Below are 16,213 nucleotides of genomic sequence, written 5' to 3'. Positions count from 1 at the left end.
ATAATGCAGCTTTCAGAGCTGCATCCCTCCATCCAGGCGTCTTGAGTCTACTTGAGTCTGAATCTCAGGGAGACAAGGCCGCCAAAAACAATTTGCCGGAGGCCAGGCGCTGTGAAGAAGCAGCACTGGCGTGTTAGCTGACAGGTGGGGAGTGGGGGTGGGAGACAGGCAGGGTCCCCGCACGGACCTGACAGCAGCTGAAGAGGCCTACTTCCTAGAGCCCGTGAGAACAGTACTGTGAGCAACTACGTGTGGCATCTTCGGCAGGTATCAGTGGACGGACCACTAAAAATCCCCCAAGGAGCCACAAAGATAACAGGGAAAGAATGGGGAGTGCCACACCCAGCTAAGGACAGACCACGTTGCCCCAGTGACAGACCCTGGGAATTCTCAGAACTCTCGGAGGTAGGACTTGGGCTTGGGGGAAGGGTCAAACAGGCCACGTCAAAGGCAAATTTGCATCTTACGATTTTGTGAGTGCACAAATGAACTTTTGCTCCTTTCTCCCCCAAACCCCGGGTTCAGTGGGATACAGGAAACAAAGGACAAGTAGAAACATTTAAGTTTGTGGGAACATGAGCTGTCAACGAGACCCTGAGCCACCTGTATTTAGAGAACATCCAAACAGGACACTTTATAACCAGGACCACCACTCAGGGGGCGGCGCTTACCTCCAACCCACCAACTAAGAATCAAGTCACCCTTTACCCCAGCCCAGTGGTTCTCACCCTTTGGGGTCACGTATCAGATCTCCTGTATATCAGAGATTTACATTGCAATCCATAACAGTAGCAAACTTACAGTTACAAAGTAGGGACGAAATGATTTTTATGGTTGGGGGTCACCACAACATGAAGAACTGTATTAAAGGGCCACAGCGTTAGGAAGGCTGAGAATCATTGCCTTTAATCAATAGCCAAACCTCTATATGACCGCGTGGCATGTTTGTTATATACTCTGTGCACAGCCTCAGACAGGATACTGACTCGGTCACCTTCCCCCTTGCTGTGACAGATTAAGCGACCTAAGAAAGGAAGGGCTTATAGTTCACAGTCCATCCATCACAGCAGGGATGCCCTGGTGGTGGGAGGTTGAGGCAGCTGGTCACATTGCCTCCACAGAGAAGCAGCAATGGGAGGAGAATGGTGATATTCAGCTCACTTCCTCCTTTTCATGCAGCCCAGAACTCCAGCCTAGGGGATGGTGCTGCCCACTTTTAGGTGGGATCTTCTCAGCTTAGTTAACCTAATCTTGATCATCCCACACAGGCGTGCCCAGAATCCTAGGTACTTCTAGATCCTATCAATGTGATAGCATTAACCATCATACTAACCTTATATAAAAATAGAAGTAATACTATTCTACCTCTCAAAGTATGAAATTAAGAGACTATACTGAAGATGCCATGGGGGCAGTCATACAGACCAGGTGACCCTTTTAGCAGGTCACAGCTGATTAAGCCCCAAGTGGGAAGCTGAGCCACCAGTCAGACTTTCTTTCTTGGGATTGGAAACTTGAGAGACATTTAAGCTTAGAGAACCAGTCTGGAAATGAGTGGCACCATGGGGTCCAGGCAACATTTTAGGATAACCATGATGACTACAAACAAATAAGTGAGCAGAGGCCAGGCGGTGGTGGCGCACACCTATAATCCCAGCCCTCGGGAGGCAGAGGCAGGCAGATCTCTGTGAGTTCGAGGCCAGCCTGGTCTACAGAGGGAGATCCAGGACAGGCACCAAAACTACACAGAGAAACCTTGTCTCGTGGGAAAAAAACAAAGTGAGCAGAGAAACTGGGTCTGAACAAAGAAAGAATTGGCCAGCTAAAGAGGGGTGGTTAAGATGTCATGTAGTCCCCAAAGGAGAAGGAGATGGGAATAAGCCTCTAGTGACTGTCTAGTTCCCATAAAGCTTAGCTACACTTTCTACGTTAGGTGTGGAATTCTTCTGCATTTTTACAGGATAAGCCTGCCACTCTCTAGTAACTTTCAAGTGTTTGTTCCTTGAAAAAAAAAAAATTGAAAATTGTAAAACGAAAAATAGCGTGTCTTAGTTAGGGCTTTTATTGCTGTGAAGAGACGCCATGACCATGGCAACTCTTATAAGGAAAACATTTAATTGAGGGGACTCGCTCACAGTTTCAGAGGTTTAGTCCATTATCATCATGGTGGGGAGCATGGCAGCGTGCAGGCAGACGTGGTGCTGGAGCTGAGAGTCTTACATCTTGAAAGCAACAGGAAGTCGACTCTGACACTTGGAGGGGAGGAGTGTCCTGAAAATAGGGAACCTCAAAGCCCGCCCCCACAGTGACGCACTTCCCCCAACAAGGCCACACCCACTCCAACAAAGCCACGCCTCCTAACCGTGCCACTCCCTATGAGATGATGGGGGCCAGTGACATTCAAACCACCCCACCATACAAGTACAGCAATAGCTTTGTCCAGTTTTCACTTCAGACTTAGTAATTAGGAGGAAGAATGAGCAAGCAACTTGACCTTTCAGGGAAGAGCAACTTCACGAACCTTCCACACGCTGGAGAGTGTCGAACTCTCATCAACAAGGTATCGGGACGTAGGATCAGCTAGTGCACATCCTGTGTGGAAAACGCTCAGTCTTGATGAAGGCTTGTAGCCAGCCAAATTCTTTTGACTCCATGCCAAGGTCTCAATTCAACCTGGTTGAAAAGCAAACTGTAAACGCTGTAGTCCACCTGACTGCTAAGGTTGGGGTGGGGGGCATACATATCTAGCTCAGACATCTGTCCTTTCTCCTAGCACCTTGCCTTTGTGGCGGCTTCATTGTCAGGTGGGCAGTCGCCACCATGGTAAGACGCCAGCCGCAGCAGCTTAATTCCTACTAAGTAGTGTGTCTTTGTCTATGGTCCCGGGACTAGCCCTGATTGGCCTAACTTGGGTCTTATGCTTATATCTCTGCTATCACGGGTGCCAAGTGAATGCAACCTTTTCTTTGCTGGGTGGGTGATGACGTCTCTGTAGTGAGTGGATATCGGATTGGCTTCAAAAGTTCACAGAGATGGAGAGCCAAGATCGCTCCGGAGAAGAAAAATCTAGGGTGTTCCAACCACGGAATGGGGAAGCCATGCTGGGGGACTTTTTCAGTCCTTCTGAGGCCTTTTTATTATGAGCACCGAAGGACAAATAAACCTTCTTTAGAAGGAAGGCCCTTTCTATTTTAAAACAAGCGGGGTGACCAAAAGACGAGCGCATGCCTCTTGCCTCACTGCACCTTTGGTCAAGCCTCTACCACCCAGGGAGGCAGAATCAATGGATGAGTCACTGTCTCCAGGCCCAGCTTCCCACCCAGTTCCCTGAGTCACCCCATACTCCACCCAGTACATTCTGCTTTTCTCACAGTTTCCTCGGATCTTCTGGGACAATTAGAGAGAGCTGTAGGCAATGGGGAAGACACGTGTCTTTAGAAGCAAGAGACCCTCTCCTGGAACAAGATGGGCAGGATGGGTAGAGGAGGAATGGATTTTGTAGTCCTTGCTGTACTTAAAAATCTGCTTGTTTTTGTTTCTTTGTTTTCCAGTGACCGGGGTCAAGGAGCCCCACACACCCTAAGCACATGCTCTCCTACTGTGCTTTACCTCAGCCTTTAAAACCAGATTCTGCATTATAAAAAGCAGATTTATGTGAAACTTGCCCCCATCTCCCCACCCCTGTTTAAAACATAAGCTGTAACATGAATTGCTAAACGGCCTTATTAATAAAAACAAAAACCCGGAGCCTGATATTGGGGTGAAAGCTGAAAGATCAGAGGAATAGAAAAGCCAGCCACGTTCTTATTGTTAGGAAATCCTTAACCCAAGAGCTCTACTTCCTGTATACTCATGCCTATATACCTTTCTGTGCCCTGCCATCTCACTTCCTCTCTCCACCCAGCTACATCACTTCCTCTTTCCGCCCAGCTCTATCGCTTCCTGTCTGTCTGTACAGACCTCCAAATCTCTATGGTTAACTAGTGCTGGGATTAGAGGTGTGTGCCACCATGCCTGGCTCTGTTCCCACTGTGGCCTTGAACTCACAGAGATCCGGATGAATCTCTGCCTCCCGAATGCTAAGATTAAAGGCATGTGCTACCACTGCCTGACCTCTATGTTTAATATAGTGGCTGCGTTTGTCCTCTGATCCCCAGGCAAGCTTGACTTGTTGGAGCACAAATAAAATATCACCACAATAAGCAAACACCTTTATCATCTTGTCCCGGAAAGGCCAGGCATGTCTTCCCACCGGAAGCCTCGCCTCTGCCTTCCGTCTCCTGCATGTCCTGAAGAGACACCATCTATCACCCCGCCCCTGTTCTCACAGCACAAGGCCAGTGCTGGGGTGCCAAGGCTTTTCATGTTGTGGATGGCTATCGGGCTGTTCCATGATATCTCAGAAGGGTCAGCGATGTCCTCAAGCTTTGCTGTTCCCCAGCCCCTTATACAGAGTTTGGCATAGAAAGTCATACCTAAATGTAGGGGAGTGAGTGGGTCCTGCAGAACTTGGCAAGTTAAAAAATGTGTACAGTAATGTCTGTATTTTCATTGAGGTGTTTTATTCATTTCTTTTTCTTTCACTTCTAGGAGAGTCTAAAAGCAAGAAGAGTCCTTTTCTTTTCAGTATCACCTGGAGTAGCTGCTCCTGCTGTGGACAGTTCCAGATACCACTGTGGAAAGCCAGACATGTCTGCACTCAACAGGAACTGTGCCTAGGTAACCGTGGAGGATGGCAGGTCTGAGATCTGACGGTTCATGTCCGTGGAAACTCCACAGCAGCGGGTTACTGACAGCATGCATTCAGTGTTTGAACACAACAGGAAACATTCACTAAATGTTTCACGATCAATCTGCAGTTAATTTAAATGCGTATGCAGTTGTGCTGTACAGAATTAAATGCAGCAGGATAAATATAAATGATGAATAACAAGCTGTAGTTAACCGTCAGTGCTCTGGAATATTATGATAGATAATAAATAGGCCATTTGATTTTCCATAGTTTCTATTGGAAGCTTTTAAGAGGTTTTGTTTTTTGTCTTTTTTAAGTATGCTTGGGAAAAACTAATCTCTTACTATAAGCAGTAACAACATAACAATACTTTTATTCCAAATATTAGCATTAAAAGCGATCACAAGAGAAGAGTGAAATGAACTTGAATGTGTTTGGGTATTCTTTCTTTCCTTACTGCCCCTACATAAGAGGGACAGTGCTTCAGTTTACACATTTCTCACTAAACGTTTGTTGAACATGATTGTGTTCTAGGAAGCATGTTCTCCAGCTGAAAAGGACAGTTCATGGACACGTAAGTAACTTTCCCTTAGCATGACAAACCGAATCTCATTTTAAAAGGGGAGAATGCCATGTCTTATTTACTCCTTCCAATTAGCATCTTGCCAGAGACCAGACTTAACGATTCTGGTACCCACACAGTCTTTCCTCTCCACGGTGGAGTTCTGCAGAGATATCTATTTTATCTCATGTTCACAAAAACCCTTAGTGGTAGAGATGACTATTATCCATCTGGTTTTGCAAAGAGGAAATGCAATACATGGAAGGCTAGAGGGTTATCCCAGGTGACACCAGTGACATTTTGTTGAGCCAAGGCTAGCACCGAGCCACCTGATTCTGAGCTTTGGTGGCCTCCTGGTTATTTTGAATTTAAACAGAAAGTCAGTCCAGTGTCGCTAACAGCCGGCTTGAGAGGTCAACTCTGGTCAAGGAATGTTATCAAGAACCTTTCTAAAACATGACCTCATCTTATATGTATGTGGGGCCATAAAGACATGGAAGGATTGGGACTGTGATCCTTGGCAGCCGGCCCTTCCTCCCATTGTATGTCATAAGACAGACACTTTTCCGTTCATGGAAGCCAGCCAAGAAGAAATGGATGTGGGTAAGCAAGCACCACTATTGGTAAACTGGAAGTCTCTGAAGTCACGTCTCCACTGGCTTTAAACAACCTCTCATCAAAAATGCACTAGACCTAAATCCTTGGGCGCTGCTGAAAAGCTCAGCTGGCTGTTTAGAACCAGACACAGACATCAATGACACGTGCCCTTGAAGACGGCCAGCTTCGCCAAGTGAAGATTTTCCTGGAGTGTTCTGATATTTAGCATTCCTAAGTGATCCGATCCGCTAAGCTCTGGTGCAATATAGATAGATGGCATTTAGTGGCTGGTGACGGGAGAGTCAACCCCTCTCTGTCCCTCCACACCCCCGCCCCCAGCCCCTGGATTATGACTAAATGGCCTCTAATCAGTTTACGAGTCCCAAAGAAATGTCCATCACTTAAGCCATTAGCGTGTTCGTGGTTTATTTGGTGGGTCGATAGCTGAGGTGGTGGGCTCTCGTAAATTCTAAAGAGTTGTGGAGAAAGAAGAAACTTTGCAAGGGTAAATGAAGTAATGGAGTGGATAAGGTAGACAGCAGCAGGAAGCCTGGCTCGTTTCTGGTGCCCAGAGAGATGGGAGACAGGAAGGACTCCCCTCTCTTCCAAGTCACAAGGTTGTGACAGCCCGTAAGTGGACTTGGAAGTGCTAACAGAATTGCTTATTTTGTTTTTCTTTTGAAGTTCGCTGGCTTCATGACTTAATGTACTATTGAGAGTCATATCACTAAAGATGAAATCCAAAAGTTGTACGGGAGCAAGGCATAACATAACGGCTTGAGCCTCTATTACCAGAACTTGGGCGCCTGAGGCAGAAGGACCACCAAAAGTTTGAGGCTAGCCTAGACTATAGAGTGAGACTATCTTAAACACACACACACACACACACACACACACACACACACACACACACACACACACACGGATGCAACAAACAAACAAACAAATAAATAAATTTTAAAAAGTCAGGATGGCTGAATGGCTCGGAGGTTAAGAGCACTGGCTGGCCTTCCAAAGGACCCGTGCTCAGTCCCAGCACCCACATGACAGCTCACAACTCCAGCTGTAACTCCAGTTTCAGGGGATCTGATGCCCTCCTCTGCTCTGTGGGATTCTGCACGCACATGAGGCACATAAATTCATACAACCACACACAGGCACACATAAAAAAAAATCATTTTTTAAAAAATTTATAGGAAAAAAAGAATGAAAATTCAATAAGAGTAACCTACCCCTTTTAAGATCTTTTCACTCCACTTTTTTTTGTTAGAGGACTGGCCATCTACATCCCAGTTGTGACAAGTGAATTGTTATGGTTCTATTCTTTTGAAAACTCAGATAGAGCTTTCAAAGTCTTAAGTACCTTTATTAAAGCTCACAAAAGTTACTAGAATTGCACACATTTATATTGTGTGATTATTTTACGATACTCTTTATTTGGGGATTAATTAAGTTGAGACACAAAATCTGGCCTTAAAAGACAGTCAAAGCCGGGAGCTAAGATCCCTTGAGTACCTGAGATTTAAGACGGTGCCCGTTTTTCCAGGCTGAACTTTCACTTGGTATCAGCAAATGGTCGCGTGTGGTATTACTGCTCTGCTATTGGGTAATTTTTTTTTTTTGAATGCTTCTAAAATAAACTTCTTATTTTACAACAGCATTACACCTGCAGAAAAATCACAGAAATAATATAGAGCATCCCTATAAACCCCATGCCCAGTTTCTCCTGTGCATGTGTGTGCGTGTGTGTGACACATGCTGGTGTTTGCTGCGTGTAAAGGGGGCGGGCATCAGGGCATCAGTGTTCTCTCTTTATCGCTACCTGTCTTATTGCCTTGAGACAGGGTTTCTCACAGAACTGGAAGGTCATCATTTTGGCGGGCCGGCCGGCCAGCAAGCTTGAAGGATCTGCCTGTCTCCATCCATGCAACAGCGGAGTTACAGGGGCACGCAGCCACGCCTGCCTTTTTACGTGGATGCTGAAAACTCAAACGCAGGTCCTCATACTTCCCAGTAAGCACTCTTAGCCGCTCAGCCACCTCCACAGCCCTCTCCTGTGACTCACACATTACATTACTAATGCAATCTTTCTCACATTTCAGTGAATTTTGACACATTATTACTCGCTAAAACCCAGAGTTTCCTTAATATTTTATTCATATTTTCTTTGTAACGAATACCCTTTTTCATTCTAGGAATCCACACACGATGCCACATTGCTTTTAGTCACCACAACCCCTAAGGGTCTCTTAGCTGCTGTCTGAGTTTCTCCAAGTTCCTTGTTTTTGGTGGCACGACACTTTAGAGATGTACTACGTAGGTATGTAGGACTACGTTTCTTTCAGGGATCATGTGATGTTTTCCTCAGGATCACAGGGTAATGAGTTTTGAAGAGGGAGGCTGTTAAAGGGGTTTTAGTTACTACAGGCTGGGAATGTTCAAGTGGAAAACCCAATCATTCTGTGGCATGAGGAGAGCTGAGGGGCTGGAGGCAGCCTGGTCCACAGTGAGCATCTCTCAACTGGAAAGTTACTTCAAATACAGAATCTCCCAGCAGCTCTCCCCATAGCTGGTGGTCACTATGACTGTGCACTGAGTTTAAATCCTCTCTGAAGACTCACAGCAATCTCCTGTAGGTTTGTGGAGGGATGTGTGGGGGGTGGGTGGGGGATGCTTCAAATTTCTACTGGAAGTTAATGTGAAACAGCACTCTCTTTATAGAAACGGTTGCCTTAGGGTCAGCATGACTGCTACAGTAGAAATGTGGGACTCCCAGGGTGTCTGTGATACAGAGATCTGAATAAAATGTGGGACCTATGCTGGGACAAACACCCCTTTGTGAGAAGAGTCAAGTCAGTGGGTTCGTGTCCCACAGCCACCACCTGAGACTATTAAGGCATGGAGTGGGTCACCAAGTTGTGTGGGGGCAGACTGATGTCACAGCCCAGGAGAAGCAGCTTTGAATTTGAATATAAGAAACTGGGGTTTGCGGGGGGAGTCCCAGGAATTAGCTACTTTCTCCCATGTTGTACAAAGGCCATGCAGTTAGTAAAGGAAGACTATTTCCAAAATACAGAAAAGAAAATTAAGCTCAATGTATATGTTCTATGTGCAGTTTGGGTTTTGGTTGATGAAAAGGCCATTATCTGTGTGTTTAGTCGCTCGGTGCCTGGATAATCCCACTGGAATCTGTCCACTCTGTTGAGGTTCTTCAAGCATAGCCCGTATTTACTTAGGACCTCTCTGTGCGCTCTCTGCTTCATCTTAATTCGCTTTCTCACAGCCAGACGCTCCTGCTCTACAAATGACTTCAGACAAAGCCAGGATTTGAACTCTGCGGTGAGCCAGTGGGCAACAGTCTCAGCTCCAAACTAATCACCACTTTAAACTCCTTGTGCGTTATTTCAAAATGCCTCTGTGAGAACAAGTACCTGGTCTTCGCTAGATTGTCAAGGTCACAGCATTAATTTCTATCCATGCTTCAGAGTATCTCAAAGTAGAGGTATTATCACTACTGATAACCACTGGGAAGATAAAAGAAAAAAAATCAAACAGCCTCATTCTCACTGACCTGCAGACTGGAGTGGCTCAAAGGGAAGAGCCAGACATTCAGCAGTTCTGTACCGTGGAGCTTTGACATGTGGAGCTTGGCACTCGGTATTCTGAAAGCTGGCCACATAGTGGAAATTAGTCTGCGGTTGCCACCAAAGAATGACCTTTCACTCACTGTTCCCAAGACAAGAGACCATGTTGTCCACCATGGGTGGCGTCCTGGGGACAGTGGGCAGACAGAGGCACTGGAGGAACCAGGCTTGCCATCCACGGGGATGCACCACAAGGGAGAACAAGGAGATGAAGAATTAGCTAGTTCGGTTACTTTCAATGGGCTCTAGAAATAGGGGCTTCTGTCATCTCCACCCAGAAAACCTGGTTGGTATTCATTAAGTATGGCAAAGCTACCTCATTATCAAGCTGGATTTATGTCTAATGTTTACATATGTGTATATGTGTATAGATGTGCACACACACTTGCATGCACACAATAGTTTGCCTAAATTCAAGTTCAACATCATGCAGCACTCACCCTCTCCCCCAGCCTCACCCCTCCCCCACCACATCACAAGTTCTCCATATTTAGTAGATCCAGCTTAACCTGGCTTTTTTTTTTTTCTTCAAAGCCTAGAAATGCAACAAACAAGAATAAAACTAGACAGGCTTATCTTGACCTCACAATTTCTTATGTAAATGAAGCTGAGTTTTCAGACCCCACACAGAAATGTTTCCTTCATAGTCATGACAAAAATCAAACTCCATGTTCTCTCAAGCTCTGGCAAACGCTTTATTCTCATCAAGTCTGGAAACCACTGGAAGCCAAACCTGAAGGATGCCTTCAGCAAAAAAATATGAGTGCTTTACAGAAAGGTCAAAGAAGTTGTGAGAGGAAATGCCAGTTTCTGTCGACTGTATTCCTGCGTGCTTCTCTTTGGTAAAGTCCTCACACTTGAATAAATTAGTTACAACGTCGGTAGAAATAAAAGAAGTAATCTGTGAAGAAAATCCCAGCAAAAAAAGGATCCGTTGAACAGTCCGCTAAGTCCTATGGGAACAGGAAGAGAGAAAGATGAATGTAAAAGCTAACCGTCTCTGGCGTTTCTTTTATTTATTGTTTAGTCTCCTACTAAAAAAGGAAAAGAAGAAATAGTCATGCTTACTGGTGCTGCTACCCGGAAGTGGTAGGCGCTGTCGGAGAACGGGGCCACGGGGAGGCTCCAAATGTGCTGATACCCCTAAGTGATGAAGGAGAAACACCCATCTCACAGCACATGTTACACACACTCTGTTGGAAGGGAGGGCAGGCTAGGGCGGGGTGCCCTTGACAGCTGTAGGAGAGGTTCTACGATAGCAGTCTTCGATACATGTTGCTAGAACAGTCTACAGTCTCTCAAGGAAGCAAGGCCAATGCCGAGCCAAGCAGGGGTGACCGAGGTCATCTGACGAGAAGTGCTGGCATTGGGCTCCAGGCATGCCTCCCGCGGCGGGGAGCAGAGGCCACAATTCTAAATGACTTCGGCCGGAACCAGGACCTAAGGTTGAAGGGCCGCTGGGAAACATTACCTGTGTCATCTGGGTGTCCTCCCTGTGGCTCTGGGTCCTTTCCCTTTGACTGTGGAAACATATGTTCCCAACGGTGAATTTGCACTGGAAGACTATCAGTGGCTCCGTTGTGCTTCAAGAGATGAGAGGACAAGAGCAGTTAGCAGAGTCTCCTACAAAAGCAGTTAGCAGTTAGATTCTATGAGGCTACATTTTGATAAGAAGATGACTGGTGGGGATTAGGGATGGACTTATAAAGCCTCCCTGAGACCATGTCTTAGGGTTACTATTGTCATGATGAACACCAGGACCAAAAACAACTTGGGGAGGAAGCTATTTATTTTGTTTACACTCCCACTCTATTGTTCATCGTTGAAGGAATGAGGACAGGAACTCAAGCAGGGCAGGAACCTGGAGGCAGGAGCTGATGCAGAGGCCATGGAAGGGTGCTGCTTACTGGCTTGCTCCCCATGGCTGTGCTCAGCCTGCTTTCTTGTAGAACCCAGGACCACCAGTCCAGGAGTGGCTCCACCCACATGGGCTAGGCCCTCCCCCATCAACCACTGAAAAAAAAAAAGCTCGATTTTAAGGAGGCAGTCTCTCAATTGAGATTCCCTCCTCTCAGATAACTATAACTGTGTCAAGATGATGTAGAACTGACGGACACAATCTACAGCAGACATCTGGTTACGTAATCCTCAGTGATGCCAAGAGGCTCCCTCTCATCCCTCTGCTACAGAAGGAAGCCGGTCCTCTGATGTCTAACTCACCATAGGGTTCAAAGTCTAGAATCACGACTCTAATCCCTACATCAAAACCTCTTAGCTCCACCGGTCATTGCTTTTGGATACATCATTTCTCTTTTCACGGGCAGTTGAACTTGCATTTACCCGAAGCCCCTAAGACTTTAGATGCTGCGAAGTCCTGGTTTGGGTAGACAGTGTTGGAAACAGCATGGCAAGCAAACGTTAGCAGTGATTTGGAAGGGAGGAGAGATCAGCAGGGGTGGGGTGGAACTAGGCATGTGTTGGAGTAGAGGGTGACCGGAATTGACCGGAATGCATTAGATGCATGCTTGAAACTGTCAAAGAACTACATTTTTTAAAAAAGAAAGAAAGAAAGAAAGAAGGAAGGAAGGAAGGAAGGAAGGAAGGAAGGAAGGAAGGAAGGAAAGAAAGAAAGAAAGAAAGAAAGAAAGAAAGAAAGAAAGAAAGAAAGAAAGAAAGAAAGAAAGAAAGAAAGAAAGAAAGAAATCACCACTTAAAGTTAGGAGGCAGAAGACCTATGAGAAAAGTGTCTCTTCCCTAAGAGGATGAGATTCGTCCATTTTTACACAACTAAGAGAACCCCACATTCTAAGTTGAGTAGCTCCTCATTCTTAGGGCATCTTTTCAGAGACACCCAGTGGCTGCCTGGAACTACAGACGCCACCAAACCCCGTGTTTACTATCTGTTCTCAGATACATACATTTCTATGAGAGCAAATAAGGTTTAATTAAGTATAGCAAGAGATTAACAGCACTAAAAATAAAATGGGAATGATTATAACAATGTATTGTTCAAAACATAAGAATTGTTTATCTCTGGGAATCCCCATTCAATATTTTTGGCCCACAGTTGATCATGGGTAAGTAAAGTTACAGATACATGGGGACCATTGTATCTGTTTTTTTTGTTTTTGTTTTTGTTTTGTTTTTTTTTTTTTTAATCACTGGTATTTGAAAACTGGTTCATAAACCCACAGTGTTGATCTAGCGGTTCAAGGAGATATGGATCTTCCGGGGTTCTAATGTATGATCTTATTTGCTTCTATGAAAGCTAGGAATGAGAAAGGAAATGCCGTTCCGTGTTACCCAAGGGGCACTGGAGAGCAGCACCCTGGGGCTGCGGCACTAGTACACCCAGCGTTCACTTGACTGATGGTGGATTCTAAGTCGTGAAACTACGGTTCCCTTTCCCAGCATGCAGTTGGGCTGAGTTCACTACCTCCGTGATGAGCGAAGTTAAGAATGAAGGAATACGGAAGCCCAGATGAGACAAGGGACGTAGAGAATGATGGAGGAGGAACAACAGAGCTGGGGAAGTGGGGGGGGGGGAAGCAGAGAAATTAGAGAAAAGGAAAAGAGGGAGAAGAGTGAAAATGTGGGAACAGGGCCAAGACTAGACTCGAGGCCGAAAAGGATTCTCTTCTCCCACGAAGCTCACAGCACAAGTTGGAGAAGTGGGTTGAAAGTTATAATTACTTAAAGCACGAGACAACAAGCCAGATGTGGTAGTACACACCAACAATCCTGCACTCAGGAAGGAGAAGCTGGAGGATTGTGATTGCCAGGCCAGGCTGAGCTACCTTGTCTGAAAATACCCAAGCACTAGGCATGTAGCTTAGTGGTAGAGTTTTTGCCTAACATGCTCACGGCTTTGGGTTTGATCCATTCCACCACAAAAAAAAAAAAAAAGAAGAAGAAGAAGAAATCTGACCTATAGGATAATTAAATTATGACTCATATCTGTGATTTTAGAGGAATTGTCGCTATAAAACAAGCTATTATCTATCCATTGAGTGCCTAACTGCGGGTCAGGAAGGGATATTGTCTTACACACATCTTCTTACAAGATTGGCGGGAGAATAGCTGGGGGCCCCCACCTTGAAGCCTCGCCCCACCACTCACTGGCTATGAATTCAGAACAGCGTCTATGTCTGCGGTATGTATCCATGCATGTACGTGTGTGGAGGCCAGAGACGGATGTTGGGTGTCTTTGTCTATTGCTTTGCACCTTATTTTTTGAGACAGGGAATCCCATATCTCACCCAAGGCTAGACTGGCAGGACAGGGGGGTTCTGCCTTCTCAGTGCTTGGGTTACAAGCACCACTGAACCCAGCTTTTCACATGGGTACTGGGGATTAGTCCTCACGTTTGTGTAGCAAGTACTTTACCAACTGAGCTCCCTCTTTAGCCCAGAACCCACATTTGACCTGTGTTCCCTAGCGCCCCACCTGTAAAGTATATGCTAGGAAGAAGCTCCTCCTGGGAGGGCTGTCGTAAGGACAGTATGTCCCAATACGAGCTGACAGATAGTCTGTGCTCCATGAATGACAGTTACTAATTCCATCAGTGTTAACAACAGTTCTCATAACAGTGCTACATGCCATGGCATGATGCAATATCCATTTTGTAGGTGGAGAGATGGTAGAGATGGTAGACGGTACCTGTCTCTTCTAAGATCACAAAATGAGGAAGTAACAGGCAGAATTTGAATCCTGGTCTGCCCAATTCAAGACACAGGCTCCTTTTTTATGTTTCTGTCTCAAAGCAAAAGAATACCACCTACATTTGTATTCCCACCTGGAAGTCACCAAAACGTTCAGCTCTCATCCAGGGGCCATGTTAATATTGTGTTCCTATCCCAGTTCAAAGGAGACAGCCAGGAGACACCTGTGGCCTGTGAATATCAAACTTCCTACAAGCAAGAGTATGGCTTCCAGGCATCCCCATTCCCCCAAGGAGCCTAGGTGATTGCACCCTCTATACCCTTTATTAATTTTCATGGACTGACAGCATTTTATCTCCTAACTGGATTAAACTATGACATCAATTCAGACTTACTGGCCAGTGAATGAGAAATTGTTTCTTACAGCCACACACTTACTTGATTTCCAGAGAGAATTTGACGTTGGTGGGTGTGTTCTTATTAACAGGGATATTATAATTATAAAGACCAGACCTGATTTTAGAAGAAAATAAAATCACAAATCAATATGTGTCCCCCAAAGCTTCAAGGAGCTTTTTACTATTTACTACATGCTATATAAACTGCAAACTAACTCATGAAAAATTTAGAAAGTTGAGTTTAATCTGGTCCCTTTTCTGTAGTTTTCAGAGACAAGCTCATCCGATGTCAGAATGCATGTGTTTGTGCCTTAATATAAAATATAGAAAGTCAAGTCCCACACCAAATACCCAAAATCAAATGCCCGGGAAATGACTTTGGTCACAGAGAAACAAATTTCAGAAGACAAATGAGGTAAACTGAAAATCCCCCTGGAAAGGAAATATGAGATGATACCAGTATAAACCACTCTCCCTTTTGAAACGATTTTAGCAGGAAATGTCTACATTTAGAACCAGAGTCAACTCTAATTATTATAGCCCTGATTACCAGTCAGTGATGGGAGAAATTGCAAGGTAGACTTGCTTATCCCTAGGTCCACCTACCACATGAGGGATGCATGGAGAGAAGGGGGTGCTTTAATGATGTTACTGCAATGGAACACTCCAGCAACCAGCATGTGTGTGTTTAAACAAGCACTCCTTATGACTGGTCATTCCATAGACGGAATGGAAAAACAAGACATATCAGATGAGGAGGGAAAAGAACCAGCCATTTTAGGTTCTCTTTAAAGAACAGTAAACTAACTGTCAAAATGTGAAAGAAAAAAAGACACAGGGAGCTGGAACAGCCAGCATTTTACAATAGTTAAGAATATCAAAATATGACATTGTGAACCTTGGATATGTACAATTTGTGCTTATCATTACATCTTTAAAAACCAAAAATAAATGAGTTAGCTCTACATCAAGATATAAAAAAGCACATCACATTGTGTACCAGAGATATATTTCATTTTTCTTATCAATTATGTGTCAAAAAAGCTGAAAAATTTAACATTATTGGTACACACACACACACACACACACACACACACACACACACACAGTCTGCCTCAGAATCGGAGCTCATAGCTCAACTAAGAAGCTTAAATACATGGAACTCCGTTCCCATTACAGACCTTCCAATATCTGCTGGTTCTCAGCACCCCCATTCACCCGAGAAAAGAATGTATAAGAACGAACATTTTACTTGAGTCTAGAACTTGGACCTGAGTCAACTGACTCATCATCAACAGGCCATTCTACCATATTAACTAACGTCTGTCTTGGATGCTCACTAAAGGCGTGATCTAATGTGAACTTGTTCGGCTCACAGAAAACTACAGAACAGAGCTAAATAACACCACCTTCTCACAGCTAATGTGAGAATTCAAAATGATTATAAACATGGGCATCATAAATAATTTTTAAATACATTATTTTTACAACTCAGGACATTCATGTAGCACAAATCCTAATTGGTGTTAATAAATAAAAACCCGGAGTCAGGTATCAGGGTAAATGCTAAAAGATCAGAGAAGCAGAGCAGCCAGCCACTAGTTCTTACGTCTCCAACT

General features: G+C 44.9%; 1 protein-coding gene across 1 annotated transcript in view; it reads right to left on the bottom strand.

The window, feature by feature from the left end:
• Positions 1–10,104: 10,104 nt before the first annotated feature.
• Positions 10,105–16,213, bottom strand: part of Myrfl (myelin regulatory factor like) — a 110,874-nt gene continuing 104,765 nt past the window's right edge. Inside the window, exons 22-25 of the mRNA XM_028877981.1 lie at positions 14,635–14,709; positions 11,007–11,118; positions 10,604–10,678; positions 10,105–10,488 (exon numbers count right to left, since the gene is read on the bottom strand). Coding sequence (XP_028733814.1) covers positions 10,402–10,488; positions 10,604–10,678; positions 11,007–11,118; positions 14,635–14,709 — 349 coding nt within the window. The 3' untranslated portion in view covers positions 10,105–10,401. The remainder of the gene's footprint in view (positions 10,489–10,603; positions 10,679–11,006; positions 11,119–14,634; positions 14,710–16,213) is intronic.

Source organism: Peromyscus leucopus, chromosome 18 (assembly GCF_004664715.2).
Source record: "Peromyscus leucopus breed LL Stock chromosome 18, UCI_PerLeu_2.1, whole genome shotgun sequence".
Classification (NCBI taxonomy): Eukaryota; Metazoa; Chordata; class Mammalia; order Rodentia; family Cricetidae; genus Peromyscus; species Peromyscus leucopus.
This window is presented reverse-complemented; position numbering and strand designations above follow the sequence as displayed.